Here is a 19,675-nt window from a genome sequence, read left to right as displayed (position 1 = left end):
TTTTTTATCGCACACACGCACACACGGTCTTCTGGACACTAGAGTCTGGTATAGGGAATATGGTGCCATTTGGGATGCATCCTGTGTCTGAGTGCTTTAGCTTTGGACTGTACAAACTGGTCTGGTTGAATGGTTGTCAAGGAAGAACACATTTTCTCTGTTATAGAAAATAATCATATCAAAAATCTGTGATCTCACCATCTGGCTGTGGATCTGAGGAGGCGTATGAATGAAGGGTTGGAGAAGTGTGCAAAACAAATTAGTCATAACTTGGAGAGGGGCCTGTCCCACTGAGTGAGAAATCACTCCTGGACTGGTTCTGAGAGCCTTCACACACAGGTAACATAAAACAATGCTTGAAGCCAACTGTCGATCACACATAAAGGACAAAGGGCTGAGCACCTTCATCCAGTTGCAATTTAATCTTGGTTTGATTTTCTTTTCCTTCGCAAGCAGCGTGTCTTACTAAAAGCCTTTAAAGCCATGGGGAAATGGAAGGTGTAAGGGCTGACACTCAGGCCAGCAGAGTGACATCATACAGGCAGGGCCACATATGCAGGACTTTTTGCCCTCCAGTGGTCAGTAAATTTTGAGAAGTGTGGCCTGGACTGGTCAACTCAAACATGGTTTGGGATGACATCATTATCAGATCTCCTATCCAACTCGCCTCTCTCTCCTCTCTGACAGTATGACATCCCACTGTGCGTATACATGACTCCAAGGACCCCTAATCAAAGGAGATGATGGGCCTGATTAGCTTGTGGGGAGAGAGATTGAGAGAGAGTGTGTGTGTTTGCGTGCGTGCATTTGTCTGAGTGTGGTCGTACACGAGTGCACACGTTTAGGCGGTCTCCCCCTCGTCCCCTGTGCTAGAAGGCAACATGGTCTGCATCATGTAATGACCTCACCCAAGAGGGGCCTGACGACATCATCAAAACGCTGCCAAACCTAACACATCATTACTACAACTCATTTGTATAAGACAAGGCCCACAGGAATAGGGATATCTACACTGTTCTGGGTGAGATAATGACTAAGTAAGGTACAGAATGAAGCATGTATGGCTCCGTCCTCATCAACATTCAATAGGCCGAAATTTACTTTCAGCCTGATGTTATTTTACAAATTTGCCGCTTGATAGAAACATAGGAATTGTTTAATCAGAGGAAGACAAGAAACAGACTGAACAAGTTATGAAGGATTATAAGAATTTATTAAGTATACAATTGTGGATACAAAATATCATGCATATTTACAGCATATTTTATTTACAAAAAGCTTTGCAAAACAAAAACAAAAATCGTATTAAGAAATAGCTTTGAGAAGAAGGGTATTTCGACTAGCATTTGAGAAGGGACTTCTTTGGTTGTGTTATGAAACTACAAAAAAATACATATATTATTGTCACATACACCAGAAAGGTGCAGTTTTAAAGGGTCAACCATAGTAGTATGGCACCACTGGAGTGGAGCAAATGTTAGCGATAAGTGCCTTGCTCAAGGGCACATCGACATATTCAAGTTTTCAAACCAGCAACCTTTCAGTTATTATCCCAATGCTCTAACTGCAAGGCTAGTTGCCACCCTACAGCCAACTGACCAATGGTAGGGAGAGGGCATCTACAGTACATTGACTATCAAATTGTGAAAAGTTTTAAAGATTTCAGACTTGAACATATACAGGGCCTTCAGAAAGTATGCACACCATTTACTTTTCCCACATTTTGTCGTGTTACAGCCTGCATTTTAAATTGCTTAAATATATATATTTTTGTCATTGGCCTCCACACAATACCCCATAATGTAAAAGTGAATTTTGTTTTTAGAATCTTTTACAAATTCATTAAAAATGAAAAGCTGAAATGTCTTGAGTCAATAAGTATTCAACCCTTTTGTTATCGCAAGCCTAAATAAGTTTAGGAGTTTAAATCTGCTTAACAAGTCACATAATAAGTTGCATGGACTCGCTCTGTGTGCAATAATAATGTTTCAAATTATATTTTAATGACTACCCCATGTCTGTACCCCACACATACAACTACAGTGAGGGAAAAAAGTATTTGATCCCCTGCTGATTTTGTACATTTGCCCACTGACAAAGAAATGATCAGTCTATAATTTTAATGGTAGGCTTATTTGAACAGTGAGAGACAGAATAACAACAAAAAAATCCAGAAAAACGCATGTCAAAAATGTTATAAAATGATTTGCATTTTAATGATGAGGGAAATAAGTACTTGACCCCTCTGCAATCACAGAGGTCAGACGTATCTTGTAGTTGGCCACCAGGTTTGCACGCATCTCAGGAGGGATTTTGTCCCACTCCTCTTTGCAGATGTTCTCCAAGTCATTAAGGTTTCGAGGCTGACGTTTGGCAACTCGAACCGTCAGCTCCCTCCACAGATTTTCTATGGGATTAAGGTCTGGAGACTGGCTAGGCCACTCCAGGACCTTAATGTGCTTCTTCTTGAGCCACTCCTTTGTTGCCTTGGCCGTGTGTTTTGGGTCATTGTCATGCTGGAATACCCATCCACGGCCCATTTTCAATGCCCTGGCTGAGGGAAGGAGGTTCTCACCCAAGATTTGACAGTACATGGCCCCGTCCATCGTCCCTTTGATGCGGTGAAGTTGTCCTGTCCCCATAGCAGAAAAACACCCCCAAAGCATAATGTTTCCACCTCCATGTTTGACGGTGGGGATGGTGTTCTTGGGGTCAAAGGCAGCATTCCTCCTTCTCCAAACACGGCGAGTTGAGTTGATGCCAAAGAGCTCCATTTTGGTCTCATCTGACCACAACACATTCGGCCAGTTGTCCTCTGAATCATTCAGATGTTCATTGGCAAACTTCAGACGGGCATGTATATGTGCTTTCTTGAGCAGGGGGACCTTGCGGGCGCTGCAGGATTTCAGTCCTTCACGGCATAGTGTGTTACCAATTGTTTTCTTGGTGACTATGGTCCCAGCTGCCTTGAGATCATTGACAAGATCCTCATGTGTAGTTCTGGGCTGATTCCTCACCATTCACATGATCATTGCAACTCCACGAGGTGAGATCTTGCATGGAGCCCCAGGCCGAGGGAGATTGACAGTTCTTTGGTGTTTCTTCCATTTGCGAATAATCTCACCAATAGTTGTCACCTTCTCACCAAGCTGCTTGGCGATGCTCTTGTAGCCCATTCCAGCCTTGTGTAGGTCTACAATCTTGTCCCTGACATCCTTGGAGAGCTTTTTGGTCTTGGCCATGGTGGAGAGTTTGGAATCTGATTGATTGATTGCTTCTGTGGACAGCTGTCTTTTATACAGGTAACAAGCTGAGATTAGGAGCACTCCTTTTAAGAGTGTGCTCCTAATCTCAGCTCGTTACCTGTATAAAAGACACCTGGGAGCCAGAAATCTTTCTGATTGAGAGGGGTCACATACTTATTTTCCTCATTAAAATGCAAATCAATTTATAACATTTTTGACATGCGTTTTTCTGGATTTTTTGTTGTTATTCTGTCTCTCACTGTTCAAATAAACCTACCATTAAAATTATAGACTGATCATTTCTTTGTCAGTGGGCAAACGTACAAAATCAGCAGGGGATCAAATACTTTTCCCCCCTCACTGTATCTGTAAGTGAATTTCAAACGGATTCAACCACAAAGACCAGGGAAGTTTGCCAATGGCTCACAAAGAAGGGCACCCATTGGGAGAAAATAAATAGATATTGAATATCCCGTTGAGCATGGTGAAGTTATTAGTTACACTCTGGATGGTGTATCAATACACCCAGTCACTACAATGATATATAAACCGCTCAGTGATTTCACCATTGAGGCCAATGGTGGATGTAAAACAGTTAGAGTATAATGGCTGTGATAGGAGAAAAAGAATGATGGATCAACAACATTGTAGTGACTCCACAATACTAACATAATAGACAGAGTGAAAATAAGGAAGCACTAAAGTAATACTGCTAAAAATTGTCCTGAATACAAAGTGTTATGTTTGGGGCAATATCCAATAGAACACATTACTGAGTACCACTCTCCATATGGTCAACCATATTGGAGGCTGCATCATGTTACGGGTATGCTTGTAATCGTTAAGGACTGGGGAGTTTTTCAGGATAGCTAAGAGGCAAAATCCTTGAAGAAAACCTGGTTATATGTTTTTCACCAGACACTGGGAGATGAATTCACCCTTCAGCAGGACAATAACCTAAAACACAAGGCCAAATCTACACGGGAGTTGCTTACCAAGAAGACAGTGAATGTTCCTGAGTGGCCGACTTACAGTTTTGACTTAAATCTACTTGAAAAACTATGGCAAGACCTGAAAATTATTGTCTAGCAATGATCAACAACCAATTTGACAGAGCTTGAAGAATGTTGAAAAGAATAATGGGCAAATTTTGCACCTTCCAGGTGTGGAAAGCTCTTATAGACTTACTCATAAAGGCTCACAGCTGTAATCGCTGCCAAAGGTATTATTTCTGTATTTAATTTTCAATAAATTTGATAACATTTCTAAAAACATGTTTTCACTTTGTCATTATGGGGGTGTTGTGTGTAGAATAAAAATCTATTTAATCCATTTTGACTTCAGGCTGTAACAACAAAATGTGGAATAAGTTAAGGGGTATGAAGACTTTCTGAAAGCACTGTACAGAAAAACATAGAGCCCTTTCAACCATTACAACATATTAAATAGTAGAACACAGCTCTCTCTTTTTCTCTCACACAAGTACATACATATTCATACACATTCAGCACACACACACAAACTCACAAAATGAGGTAGATAAACGTTGATAAAAGGTTCAAACAACTAAAGCAATACAATTTGTTATTATGTACTGTACTTTCTGGTTACAGGTTGGCTGTAACCAGAAAACCTCCCCTGTGCTACTTTGCACAATACTGTATCACTGTAAGATTTACTAATAGTGATTTGCAATCTTAACTTACAAAGACAATGTCTAATCGAATACAAATTCATAAAGTGTAATTTCAGATGGAACTTCCTACAGGGAGGTTATTCCTCTTCATAGGTATTTGGACAATAATGGGAATATGAAGGTCCTCAACCTCCTGTACCCCGTTAGACAGGGAGGAGATAAAAGGAGGAGACAGGTTCATGGGTAAACGTCGCGCAGTCAGTAAGAAAAGCCAGTGAAATACAGGAATGTTATCAATGCAAATGATGAATGGTGAAGACTGCCATTCCACTAGAGAAAGCAACATTTCAGAGAGAACTCACATACACTATAGCTAAAACAAAAAAAGGAAAAACTTTTCTGGCAAAATCACAGAACAAGACATTGATTAAGACCAGAGTTCAGAGAGTATGAATACAACTAAACCTGTACTACGACAGATGAATATGTCATAGGAACAGACTATACAGAAAATCTTTTCTTTTGATTTATGAAAATAAAATGTTATACTACTATTTCATTGTGTTTATATAGCACTTTAGTCTTGCTTACTTATATTATCAATAATGTCACATTCGTGTTCATATGTTAGATGTGGGTTTCAAATTTATTACTTTTGTAATGCTATACAATATCTAATCGTCTCCATGTTTACATAGAACAAATTCATTAAAAACGGTATCCTTTTAAGGTAGTCAATGGAACCAAATTCAACACGGAGTGAGAACTATTGGGTTTGGAAATGTTCTTAAAATCAAAACATCACATGAAGAAAATTGCTAAAAAAGTTAGATATTTTTTTTAGAAACAGAAATGTATAAAGTAATATACAGTGCCTTCGGAGAGTATTCAGACACCTTGACTTTTTCTACATTTTGTTACATTACAGCCTTATTCTAAAATAGATTAAATCGTTTTTCCCCCTGATCAACCTTCACAAAATACCCCATAATGACAACGCAAAAGCAGGTTTTTAGAAATATCACATTTACATAAGTATTCAGACCCAGTATTTAGTTGAAGCCCCTTTGGCAGCGATTACAGCCTCAAGTCTTCTCGGGTATGACGCTACAAGATTGGCACACCTGTATTTGGGGAGTTTCTCCCATTCTTCTCTGCAGATCCTCTCAAGCTGTCAGGTTGGATGGGGAGCATCGATGCACAGCTATTTTCAGGTCTATGCAAAGATGTTTGATCGGGTTCAAGTCCAGGCCCCTCAAGGACATTCAGAGACTTGTCCCGGAGCCAGTCCTGCGTTGTCTTGGCTGTGTGCTTAGGGTCGTTGTCCTGTTGGAAGGGGAACGTTCGCCTGTCTGAGGTCCTGAGCGCTCTGGAGCAGATTTTAAACAAGGATCTCTCTGTACTTTGCTCCGTTCATCTTTCCCTCAATCCTGACTAGTTTTATAGTCCCTGCCACTGAAAAACATCCCCACAGTATGATGCTGCCACCACCATGCATCACCGTAGGGAAGGTGCCAGGTTTCCTCCAGACATGATGCTTGGCATTCAGGCCAAAAGTTCAATCTTGGTTTCATCAGACCAAAGAATTGTGTTTCTTATGGACTTTTGGCAAATTCCAAGCAGGCTGTCATGTGCCTTTCACTAACAAGTGGCTTCTGTCTGGCCACTCTACAATAAAGGCCTGATTGGTGGAGTGCTGCAGAGATGGTTGTCCTTCTGGAAGGTTCCCCCATCTTCACAGAGGAACTCTAGAGCTCTGTCAGAGTGAACATTGGGTTCTTGGTCACCTCCCTGACCAAGGCCCTTCTCCCCCGATTGCTCAGTTTGGCTGGTCGGCCAGCTCTAAGAAGAGTCCTGGTGGTTCCAAACTTCTTCCATTTAAGAATGATGGAGGCCACTGTTCTTGGGGACCTTTAATGCTGCAGAAATTCTTTGGTACCCTTCCCCAGATCTGTGCCTCGACACAATCCTGTTTCGGAGCGCTACGCACAATTCCTTCGACCTCATGACTTGTTTTTTGCTCTGTCATATACTGTCAACTGTGGGACCTTATAAAGACAGGTGTGTGCCTTTCCAAATCATGTCCAATCAATTGAATTTACCACAGGTGGACTCCAATCAAGTTGTAGAAACATCTGAAGGATGATCAATGGAAACAGGATGCACCCGAGCTCAATTTGAGTCTCATAGCAAAGGGCCTAAATACCTATTTTTAATCAATTTGCAAAAATGTCTAAAAACGTCATGATAGGGTATTGTGTGTAGATTGAGGGGGGAAAATATTGAATCAATTTTAGAATAAGGTTGTAACGTAACAAATTGTGAAAAAAGGGAAGGGTTCTGAATACTTTCCAAATGCACATTTATGAAAAATAGAAAGAGCACAACACAAAAAAATTCACAGTACTCAAAGAGTCAACAATAGATTGTCTCTAGGTAAATACTTTCAAATATATATAATTTTATCCACAAATATATTTATACTCTGTTTTCTTCTCTGGAGACAGCTACACATGTTTACATACAACCCAGGCTCAAAACTTTGAGATAAAACACTTAACACATAAAAGTAGGGTCTAATGCAAATTACGTTTACCTAATGTATTGGGTTTTCTTTTACACTTCCAAACATACAGTAAAATTAGTACAAACCATCCCTTTTCTCCTAAAATGTATTTTTCTATTCAAACCCCCCAAATACTAAAAGTAAAGGCACACCAGAGAACATTCATGGATTCTATGACGGTGGGACTCTTTTGGCTTTGCATTAGCATGGCACATGACATAAAAAAAACATGTATTGTCACATACACTGAATAGGTGCAGTGAAATGTGTTGTTTTACAGGGTCAGCCATATTAGTACAATTATGTACACAATTATGTACATCTAAGTGCCCATACTGGGGCGGCAGGTAACCTAGTGGTTAGAGCGTTGGACTAGTGACCGAAGGGTTGCGAAATCGAATCCCCGAGCTGACAAGGTAAAAATCTGTCGTTCTGCCCCTGAACAAGGCAGTTAACCCTCTGTTCCTAGGCCGTCATTGAAAATAAGAATTTGTTCTTAATTAACTGACTTGCCATGTTAAATAAAGGTAAAATAAAAATAAAATAAATATGTCTATAAACACAGAGAGAAACAATACATTTTGAACATGACACCAGAGCGTAAATAATCAGGATGCGGAATGTTTGTCGGAACAAGTACACCTTTAAGATTACAAGATGGCGCCAGTATATGGCAACGTTGAACTATTTCATGCCCTGGTGAGTAAGATTGACAATGTATTTATCACATACAGAAAATAAACTTGAACATTTAAAATCTGAGTCAGATTTACTGAACATTAGAACAGCAAAACCAGACAATGACTATTTTGGCTTATATTTTCATTCCACAATCTCAACTATATCAATTATTTGCTTTGAATAATGTAAATGTTGGTATGAAATTGTGTACAACATTATTATGTACAATCAGAATGAAAACTGCTGAAGGTCTAGTGGTGTCGGACCCAGATAGAATGGAACGTTGTTTTTGTGGTTTAAATGTAATGCCCAATTACTGTGCCCCAAATGTAATGCCCAATTACAATACTGTATATATTTATGATCCAACACTGCGGCATGTAGCATTTTAGTTACCTCACAGTGGATACAAACATAAAACATTAAAGTATATATGGGAATACTGGCCAAACATAGCCACTTTACCATGTCTTATTTAACAACATAATATGCATAAGGCTTCTAATGCACACAAACTTGCACATTATATTTGGACTTTCTCCTTATAACATTTTAGATTATTTACAATAGTTGCAAAAAAAATATATATATATATATATATATATATATATAGCTTTACAATGGCTATTTCTATATAGTATAAGAGAAACCCATACTGCCGAAAGCCAAGCTGTGTAACACCAATCAAACTTGAGACTAAGGACTGCAAAGCAATCATCACTCAATATGACCAAATGCACACTGCTGATACTTTGTCATCAATGTTGTAACAACAAGTGTGTTTAGATGGATGCGTTGCCAAAGTCCCGACCGATTATCATGACTAGCTGGCTCGCAAACAGGGTTCATCAAGATATCTTTCACATTACTTTTGTCTTTCACATTTCTTGGTATCTATCTATCTATCTATCTATCTATCTATCTATCTATCTATCTATCTATCTATCTATCTATCTATCTATCTATCTATGTATATATCTTTCTTGGTTATTAAGTCCTTTCAGATTCCAAGTGATTAATAGCACATGGCAGGATGCTTTACTCTATCTGGCTTTGAGGGGAAAAGAGACTGCTGAGAGGCTCCTTCTCACACTATTGCTCTATGATTCAACTGGTTGATTTGGCCATCTCCTATAGCATGTGGATAGGAGGTAGCATCTCTTATTCATATAGCATTTCGATAGGGGTTAACAGGCACTCTGGTTGACGGCCATGTTGTTCCTCTCACTAGTCTTGCTAACACTCACAGATGCTGTGTGCAGACAGGCAGCTTTACTGTCTCCAGTGCTATTGGTGTACACTAGCTTGTTTACAGCTTAAACTAGACATTTAAGGTCAAAACAAAATTCTCTGTTGTGGTTGCAGAAAAAGCAGCATTTGGATAAGAAAAAAGGCTGGTATTTCACTAACAGTTGTTTCTTGTCCGTAGCTCGAGTTCTATCGCTCTAGAGATGTGAGGCCTTGTTGCCTTTCTGTGGTATTAGTACTATTTCCCCTTCAGACCAGTCCTTCCAGTACAGTAGCTCTGTCACAAAACATTAACGACTTGTGTTGAAATAAAATGGTACACATCGAATTTAACCAGCGACATCATCAGGTAATTTTTTTTTTCTTACAAAATCCTTTTGTTGTTTTTTTGTCTTCTTTTCTTCTTTTTTAATATATTCTTCTTCTTTGTTTTCACAAAGCATCCCAAAATAATTCCTTTCATCGAGCGGGGAAACAAATGTTAGCAAACCCAGTTCCCTGTGACCCGTGTGGCCCTTCCTGTGGCCCTGCGGAGGGGTGGGGGGCTCCTTCTCCGCTGGCCCCGGACTGGCCCCAAGGCTACGCTGTGCTGCTGCTGGAACAGGGCGTGCTTTGTGTGCTGCCAATACTGTGGGCCGCACTGCTGTTCTCTGAGGCTGGGGGCTGGGGCTTCTGGGCCTGCTGTCGGCCAGCTGTATCACCTGGATATGGAGGGGGAAGGGTTGGGAAGAGAGGGGGAGAGGGGTGGGGGAGAAAGAGGAGGAAGAGCAAAAAGAATAGAGAGAGACAGAGAGGGAGAGAAGTAAAAAAAACAGAGAAGAGTGAGAGAAGATTGCGTGAGGGAGGGAAGGGGGAGAGAGGGGGAGGGAAGGGGGATAGAGGGAAAGAGAGAGAGAGATAAGGGTTGATACAATACATCATAATTAGACAAATTTCAGCTATGTTCTTCTGTGCCACTGCCATTTATTCAAGATGTCTTGTTATCTAGAGGCCACAGGCTCAATCTGGTAAGACTGATGTTTAAATGAATCTCCTTAGTTCTCCCAGTGATACTGGTTGTCCCATGTGGTGACCATGGGACAACCAGTGAAAGCAACAGCCGCCTAACACACAAGGACTCAACTCCTTTAAGTCAGCCAATCAAAGCGGAGTGTCTCAAATGGAAAGAACTGAATTGAGGTTTCTCAATCCAGCTCTCCCATTTTACATTTTAGTCATTTAGCAGACGCTCTTATCCAGAGCGACTTACAGTAGTGAATACATACATTTCATTTTGATTTCATGCATTTTTTTTTTTTGTACTGGCCCCCCGTGGGAATCGAACCCACAACCCTGGCGTTGCACACACCATGCTCTACCAACTAAGCCACAGGGAAGGCTGTCTCCCCTCTGTTATCTGCAAGCAATTAGCATAGCTTTAGCAGATGTAGCAGAATAAACATGAGACAGAGGCCTTCTGCCTGGATCTCAAACCACTGACTTGTTTATTGTTCTGGGTTTAAATGAGCATTCTCGCTTGTAGATTCCTGGGCTACAGAGCTGGAGACAGAAAGTTAGGAGGCAACTAAAAATGCTTCCATTTGTTTGGAAAGCTTGTCTGACTGGAAACTGAAGGCATCTGAAAAAATCCCTGTGTTTGTTTTACATATCTGGCACACTGTGCTTCTGGTATTAAAATGCACTCCGTCCGTTGTTTGTTTGCAAGCTGAGCTGTCTTCCTTCCTGCATAGCTTAGTGAGGACCATAGAGGATTTGTCCTGGTGAAAAGTGGTACACTATAAAGCAGTAGCCACCAACCTTTTCAAAGAGTCAAAAAGCAAGCCGAGATCTACCGCTCAGATCTGTCTTAAACATGACTTATAAAAATATAAGCCTATAAAACATTAACCAATTAAAAACAGTTCTGTAGCAATGAGGTTTGTTCACTAAGCTATAGGCCCAATACATTATCACTGCATATTAGCTATGCTTGAATTGCCCAGCCAATGTTGTTCTTCTCAGACCAATTTGAAATAAAATTTAACAAAAATGTAGGCATATGATCACACTGGTAATAGATCATTTGTTGTATTACTTGTGAGGCACTGCTGAGTGAGCATAATCATTTGCTTAAAATGTGTTTACTGGACTGATGGCCTGCATCTGATGGTCAGTCTGAGAGAAGGGGGGAGCAGCTGTGAGGCTGCCTCTCACCCAACTCACCGTCCCTCCGCTCTCCCTCCGCTGAGAAAAGGGGACAGTCTTCCAGCTGATGCCAAAACTCAAGTTGTACTGCATTACTCCTATGACCAGCGAAAATTAAATATTCTTCGATATTTAAAAAAAGTCACAAGCCGCTAATAATAACAAGCTCATCGGAACACATTGCTATACTCATTCATTGCAGCTGCAGTGCTGGTTGTAGCATGAGTGGAAGTAGGCAGAACGCACATTTTATGGCTTATAAAAAAAGTGTTGAACAAAGTGTTGACAACGCCGAATAACAACTTAAACATGAACTTAATCATAAAAACAGCAGCTCTTTGCTGTATTCGTTGAGTCTCTCTCTAGTCATGGTTTTAAAAGGTATCAACTTTGCTGTGCGTTCGAGGCTTCTTTTTTCAGTCTACGGCTTGAGGAAACTGTGCAGACACGGTGATCTGAGCAATCTGATTGGCCAGTGGTAGTCCTATAAGAGCACTTGATTTGCTCTCTGTCGCTGTCGGGTAGGCGGAGGTCTACCTTCAGACACATGATGGGAACACTTTGCCTTTCCGGCGCTAGGGCTGCTGAATCAAGAGCACCTACCGCCAACAGCGTGAAACAAATTTTAAAAATTGTAACTAAAAGCTTTATCGTTTTTTTTTTTTTTTACATTAACCATTTTTTTACAGAAATGTTTGGTGATCGACTAGGAATGCCTTGGAGATCGACCATTCGATAGCAATTGACCGGTTGGTGACCACTGCTATGAAGTGAATAGTGTGTCATTTGGTACACAGTCCACATCTACCATATTGATCTTTGTTGGTTTCTGAAGTGGTTCTGTGTTTAGGTATTACTGTAATTTATGTTTTGCGTGTGTGAATGTGTGAGTGACAGTGGCAATCGGTGCCATTTAAGATGAGGGAGGATGATTTTTTTATTTTTTAACATGGCCTTTTTTCTATTACAGCAAATTGGATGACTGTCATTCATTTCCATTCCCCCAGCTCAATGTAACATTGATAGATTTAGGCTACTACATGATACTGGAATTTTCCTTGTACCCATCATGAGGTTGCTACAACCAAGCCAAATGAATGAAAATGGACAACGTAGGTGCACAGATCGAGATAATTTTTGTAATCAAGGTGACAGAGAGTGACACTTTCAATACCACCTTGCTCACTCTTGCCTGCATCTAGCAGACCTAGGGTGTAATCATTAGTCCAACAGTTGCAAAGGAGAGCTTATTGGACAAATTGAGGTATATTTACTTCCATTTCAACAGAATCGGAGCAATGAATAAACTCCTAATCACACGAAAACACAGTTCACTTTCATAGCAGCCACATACAAACAGCTCGTTGTATAATTCCTTCTTGCATCTTTCTAGGTGCTCTCCTCCTCTCACTTTTTCCTTTCGTTTGTGGACTAGTGCACAACACATCAGGCGAAAAAAAACTTTCCATTTTCATATCATGACCGCTAACCGTTACACAGTCTACATCGTTGTTACACACTATAGCTACTATAACCAACGCGTTAGTAAACCCGCTACAATCATGCAGTGCAGTGTACAATCAGCAGCAAGCAGCCTAGCAATTACACTGGCGGGCCCAGGTGGCAATAAATTGATAAAACCACCTTGACTTGGAAAAGTTCCAGTGTGGATAGCCATATCCAGCTAGCTAACATAGCATCCCTCTCTGTTTGATCCGGGTATTTGAGTAGGCTAAACTAGCTAGCTGCATTTGACGCAAGCTAAGTAAGTGAAAAAAATATATACAATGAAATATAAACTCAGCAAAAAAAGAAACGTCCCTTTTTCAGGACCCTGTCTTTCAAAGATAATTCGTAAAAATCCAAATAACTTCACAGATCTTCATTGTATAGGGTTTAAACACTGTTTCCCATGCTTGTTCAACAAACCATAAACAATGAATGAACATGCACCTGTGGAACGGTCGTTAAGACACTAACAGCTTACAGACGGTAGGCAATTAAGGTCACAGTTATGAAAACTTAGGACACTAAATAGGCCTTTCTACTGACTCTGAAAAACACCAAAAGAAAGATGCCCAGGGTCCCTGCCCATCTGTGTGAACGTGCCTTAGGCATGCTGCAAGGAGGCATGAGGACTGCAGATGTGGCCAGGGCAATAGATTGCAATGTCTGTACTGTGAGATGCCTGACAGCGCTACAGGGAGACAGGACGGACAGCTGATCGTCCTCGCAGCGGCAGACCACGCACAACAACACCTGCACAGGAATGGTACATCTGAACATCAAACCTGTGGGACAACAACAGCTGCCCGAGTTACACCAGGAACGCACAATCCCTCCATCAGTGCTCAGACTGTCCACAATAGGCTGAGAGAGGCTGGACTGAGGGCTTGTAGGCCTGTTGTAAGGCAGGTCCTCACCAGACATCACCGGAAACAACGTCACCTATGGGCACAAACCCACCGTCGCTGGATCAGATAGGAATGGCAAAAAGTGCTCTTTACTGACGAGTCACGGTTTTGTCTCACCAAGGGTGACGTCGGATTCGCATTTATCCTTCGAAGGAATGAGCTTATGATCGATTTGGAGGTGGAGGGTCCGTCATGGTCTAGGGCAGTGTGTCACAGCATCATCGGACTGAGCTTGTTGTCATTGCGGGCAATCTCAACGCTGTGCGTTACAGGGAAGACATCCTCCTCCCTCATGTGGTACCCTTCCTGCAGGCTCATCCTGACATGAACCTCCATCCAGCATGACAATAACACCAGCCATACTGCTCGTTCTGTGCGTGATTTCCTGCAAGACAGGAATGTCAGTGGTCTGCCATGGCCAGCGAAGAGCCCGGATCTCAATCCCATTGAGCACGTCTGGGATCTGTTGGATTGGAGGGTGAGGGCTAGGGCCATTCCCCCCAGAAATGTCCAGGAACTTTCAGTTGCCTTGGTGGAAGAGTGGGGTAACATCTCACAGCAAGAACTGGCAAATCTGGTGCTGTCCATGAGGAGGAGATGCACTGCAGTACTTAATGCAGTTGGTGGCCACACCAGATACTGACTGTTACTTTTCATTTTGACCCCCCGTTGTTCAGGGACACATTATTCCATTTCTGTTAGTCACATGTCTGTGGAACTTGTTCAGTTTGTCTCAATTGTTGAATGTTGTTATGTTCATACAAATATTTACACATGTTAAGTTTACTGAAAATAAACACAGTTGACAATGAGAGGTGTTTCTTTTTTTGCTGAGTTTAGCTCTCTCTCTCTCAATTTGTTCAAAACTGTTCAACTACTGTGGTTCTTCCTTTAAAAGTTGCGAGCTTACGCTGCGGGACTTAGAGGTACCACGGCATCACGGCTTCATTGCTCCAGACCGTCGCAGGGGGGAGTTAGAGCACTCATTATACGTAAATAAATAAACAAATAAATAAATAAAAAACATTCCTTACTGAGCCTTTCAATAATTCCACGCAAGTTTCTTCAACTGTCTTCTGACTGTGATTACAGTATTTCTTTATTTAACATTTTTTTACCTTTATTTAACTAGGCAAGTCAGTTAAGAACAAATTCTTATTTTCAATGACTGCCTAGGAACAGTGGGTTAACTGCCTTGTTCAGGGGCAGAGCGACAGATTTTTACCTTGTCAGCTCGGGGATTCGATCTAGCAAACTTTCGGTTACAAGTCCAACACTCTAACCACTGGGCTACCTGCCGCCCCATAATGCATTATGCTTTCGATAATAAAATAATGATACAAATACTCTTTCAAAATACAGATGTTGATTTAGTTATGGATCCACATTACTATGGGAATAAATATCACTGATTTACAGAACTATTGGAACAAAGTTGTCTAATGAAGGCAAACAATTTAGAATCCCCCAATCCTCTTATGCTGTAGCCTACTCCCGACCGACACGTTGTACAGCGCCATATTTTCCATTCCATCCTAACGGAAACCCTGAGGGTTTCGTTTTTAGTTTTTCTCGGAATAGAAACACCATAATATTAATCAAATTAATGAAGCCACATTTCTTAAAATCTATCCCATATACTACGTTATTACAAAAAAGGTTTTAAATTCTCTGGTAATGCCAGAAGACTGTCAAATGCTTCTCAAAGATGCCCTCTGGTGGTCAAACTAGCACTAACTTGCATTAACAGAAAAAATTACTGACTATTAAATAATGTGCCACAGAATGCTGCAGCAGCCCGCAAGGTGTGCTGCAGCAGCCCGCAAGGTGTGCTGCAGCAGCCCGCAAGGTGTGCTGCAGAATGACACAACCTTTAAAGGTGGAACCACTGTATTGTCTTTCTCCCTCTTTGAGTCAACTACTCACCACATTTCATGCACTGCAGTGCTAGCTAGCTGTAGCTTATGCTTTTAGTACTAGATTCATTCTCTAATCCTTTGAATTGGGTGGAAACCATGTCAGTTCATGCTGCAAAATGTTTAATGTTTGACTATTTTAATTTTCTGAAATTCACTGAGGAAGAGGTTCCTCCCCTTTCTCCTCTGAGGAGCCTCCCCTGGTGTGTGTGTGTGTGTGTGTGTGTGTGTGTGTGTTACGTTGCTCTGGGCCCACAGCCTGTCTGGTTCCCTCTTTAGGACCCCTCGTCTCTCTCTCTGCTCTAATGTTTGACAGAGCAGCGTTGCCAAAGAGCTCCAGCTAAACACAGTCCATATACACACAGAACCCTGCATGGGCTTTCAAACACAAAAGGCCTCAGCTCTCTTTAACTTATCTTCTCTGTGTCCATTCTCTCTCTAAGAAAACTTCAATAACAAAGTCAGTTCGCCTCCTAGTAGGACTCTAAGGGGCAAATCTTGCCTTTGAATGAGGACTCAACTCTTTTGCTAGTTTACTTCACCTATTTTGTGGTCCGAGTCCTCTACATTGCTATGCTTAGAAAGGAACCAAGATATTTTCCCAATATTCACTCAATGCACTCTGTAAAAACCCAAAGTTCAGGGAAAGTCATTCCATCAGAATGTGTTATCGGACAGCTACTGTAGATATACAGTTGTAGTCGGAAGTTTACCTACACTTAGGTTGGAGTCATTAAAACTCGTTTTCAACAACTCCACAAATGTCTTGTTAACAAACTATAGTTTTGGCAAGTCGGTTAAATGTTTAAATGTATTCGACTATGGTGTATGTAAACTTCAGACTTACATTTTGGAACTTCCTACTTACATTTTGGAAGCTAATAGATTGCATTTAGTTAAAATATGAGACAATTGTTTTAATGAGAAGATACTATTAACATGTAAATATTATTAGTAAAAGAATAAATAGCAGAATAATAACTGCAGATTAAATAATTCTGTAATTGAAAATTGAACAACCAATGTAGGCTACTGCCACTTTAAGAGCTAGAATTGATTTTGTACCCTACACCACCTGTATGTTCTGATTCTGAACAAATATGTTGTTGTCTTCTCCCACTATTCAAATCCCACAATCGAATTAACAGTTTATGAAGCTCTCTTAGCCTATAGATCAAAAAATGGCTAACAAATAATCCGAACTAAACATTACACATATTTAGGAATTTCTGTGCATTCTTGACAATCGCTAATCAATATCCAAAAACAGCCCTTTTTTCCGCAAACCTGCAAATCATCATCTTCTGTCTTTTGTGGTACCAATGTGAGGAGTTATGGCATGGGAAACTGTGTTGCAGTAGTCTAGTGTGTGGTGCGGGGATAATGGCAAGCGAACATGGGGAGCTTTGTGTTCGCATTGCCCTAAAAAGGGGAACAGAAACGCAGAATTCAAGCGAACCAAACTCAGACCACCTCTCGAGATTGCCTCAATTTTTTGGAGTGTTCACACTGCACACAAAAAATTAAGCAAACTGTACAAAGTTCACAAAAATTGTCTGAAAGTGACCAAGTATGAAAACACCCTAAGTGAAAATTCAACAGAAATGGAAGTTATTATTCACCCCTAAAAACATACTTGGCGTTCCACCATACTCTCACAGAGTTTGAACAAACAAAAAGCTTATAAACAAACGCATCTATAAATCTCATGATGAGCCATCCAAATAGTCTATATAAATCAAATGCAATGTTGTTGTAAATGTTATTGTGAACCATCTGGCCAGATTGAGAAGTGTCTCATATGGTGACATCACTTGTCGTTGAAGTGAAGCAACAGCCTATTGACCCTGTTCCATCACACATTCCATTCGGAGCCCGGGTAACTCCCACTCCCTGTCTCCGGGGGCAACCTCCTTAACGTTTGGTGAGATCTATCCCAACACAGGCCGCAAGATCACAGTTCCTCTTTTATAACTTTATAGCCTTCCTCCACAACTGCATCCCAAATGGCAATAGAGCTCTGTTCAAAAGTAGTGCACTATTTAGGGAATAGGGTACCATTTGGGATGCAGCCCAAATTCCTACCGTACCATGTCCTAAAATAGAGGGATACTGGGGTTAGTACTTATCACGTCCTGTATAAACAGGATGCACTACTGTACTGAAGACACTCTCATTGCTTTAATAAACCAGCGAGATCACACCAGCCTACCAGACGATAGACTTCAGTATTCAACGTTTGTCCAGGTCCCTAGGACATCGGGAGATGCCTTCAATACCGTCCAAAAGGGGCAATGTGAGCATGTATTACCATCTAGTAGGCTCTCGGCTTGGTCGTTGTGGATGGGGCCAGAGGAAGGGCATAAACCACGCGCTTCGGCTCTGAGGATCGAGGGTTCAATCCCAGTGCAAGGCTCTCGTTAGATTTTTTTTCTGTTTTAACCTTATCCCAAACCTTAACCCTTACCTTAACCAGTCGGAATGAATGCTTAAACTTAAGTATCAAGTTTTTTCTGTTTTAACAACCTTAATCCTTACCTACTTTTACTTCACCCATAGCTGATTATCCTCCCCCTGGACAAACATTGAATACCGAAGTGAGATCTTGTTGAATAAACAACTTTCTCATAGCGGTTTCAGTTTATGTTGAAATATCTCTTATTTAAAAAATGTATTAAATAAATGTCCCTTTCCCTGTGGCTGCAAACACAAGATAATGATAAAGAAGAATACTTGAGAGTAGACCCTCCACTCCCCTGGGTCTACTTGTGAACTTCTATACCAGTTATGGGGAATATCAAAGTAGGAGCTAGCAGTCCTATCTGCAGAGTCTGATAAGGGAAACCACAGTTCACACTGCTACCTGATTAGAATGTGTTCTCATGCCTAGTCTGGTGAAGGGGTCCGTTTTGAGCCATCAGGAGAATGCTTCAGTCATCTTAGAGTTTTCTTTAAAGGATTTAGCCAAATGGGGTCCACACAGACCAAGGTTAATGTTTTGTGAGTGGGTGAGACAGTGTAGATACTTTTTTTTGTGGTTTTGGCATTTAATGTGAACAAACCTGTATTTAACATTGTCCCTCGCCTCCTGAGGGGATATGTGTGGGTATATTTGATGTTTCATCATTCACTGGTTTAAACAAATATTCTGCCGCAGATATTTTAAGGTGTTTTTGAGAAAATATATATTCTTGGAGTAAACTTGACTATGCCAATGTTTCCATGTAGGGATATGTTGGTCTTACAAGTCAATAGTTTCCAAGACCACAGCAGAATAGAATAGGGATGCATCCCAAATAGTACCCTATTCCCTATATAGTGCACTACTTTTGACCATAGCTATATGGACCTCATCAAAAGTAGAGCACTGTATAGGAAATAGAGTGCCATTTGGGATGCAACCTAATCCTCTCTGCCTGTTATGATCCAACAGAGGAACCACTAGCTATAACACCAATATTAAAACCACATGCCTGCAGTGTTTTTTAAAAATCACTTCTAAAAAGGGCTTTACTCTCCTAATCGAACTACATTCCATACACCCGTTTCCCTAAAGAAATTCAACTTCTGACCTCAACTATCTTTGGGCCACAGGCCAATCTAAGGCTTGGGTTTCTTATGGTGGGTCTCTATAGGAAACTCATAAAAGTGTTATGAAGTGGACGTTTTAAAGAGGTGCTAGTATAAACAAGAGTGATGAAGATAAGGTAAATCACGCTAACACCTGATCGCTCCAACGAGCTGTAGAAATGAACACCCCGGCCATAAAGTCCAAAAGTTATGGG

At 40.9% G+C, this 19,675-nt stretch overlaps 1 protein-coding gene across 1 annotated transcript in view; it reads right to left on the bottom strand.

Annotated features, from left to right (window-relative positions):
- Positions 1-1,191: 1,191 nt before the first annotated feature.
- tgfbr3 (transforming growth factor, beta receptor III) overlaps positions 1,192-19,675 on the bottom strand; it is a 153,623-nt gene continuing 135,139 nt past the window's right edge. Inside the window, exon 17 of the mRNA XM_014169092.3 lies at positions 1,192-10,077. Coding sequence (XP_014024567.2) covers positions 9,956-10,077 — 122 coding nt within the window. The 3' untranslated portion in view covers positions 1,192-9,955. The remainder of the gene's footprint in view (positions 10,078-19,675) is intronic.

The sequence above is a fragment of the Salmo salar genome, chromosome 23 (genome assembly GCF_965601325.2).
Source record: "Salmo salar chromosome 23, fSalSal1, whole genome shotgun sequence".
Classification (NCBI taxonomy): Eukaryota; Metazoa; Chordata; class Actinopteri; order Salmoniformes; family Salmonidae; genus Salmo; species Salmo salar.
Note: the sequence above shows the minus strand (reverse complement) of the source record. Positions and strands in the feature narration are given on the sequence as shown.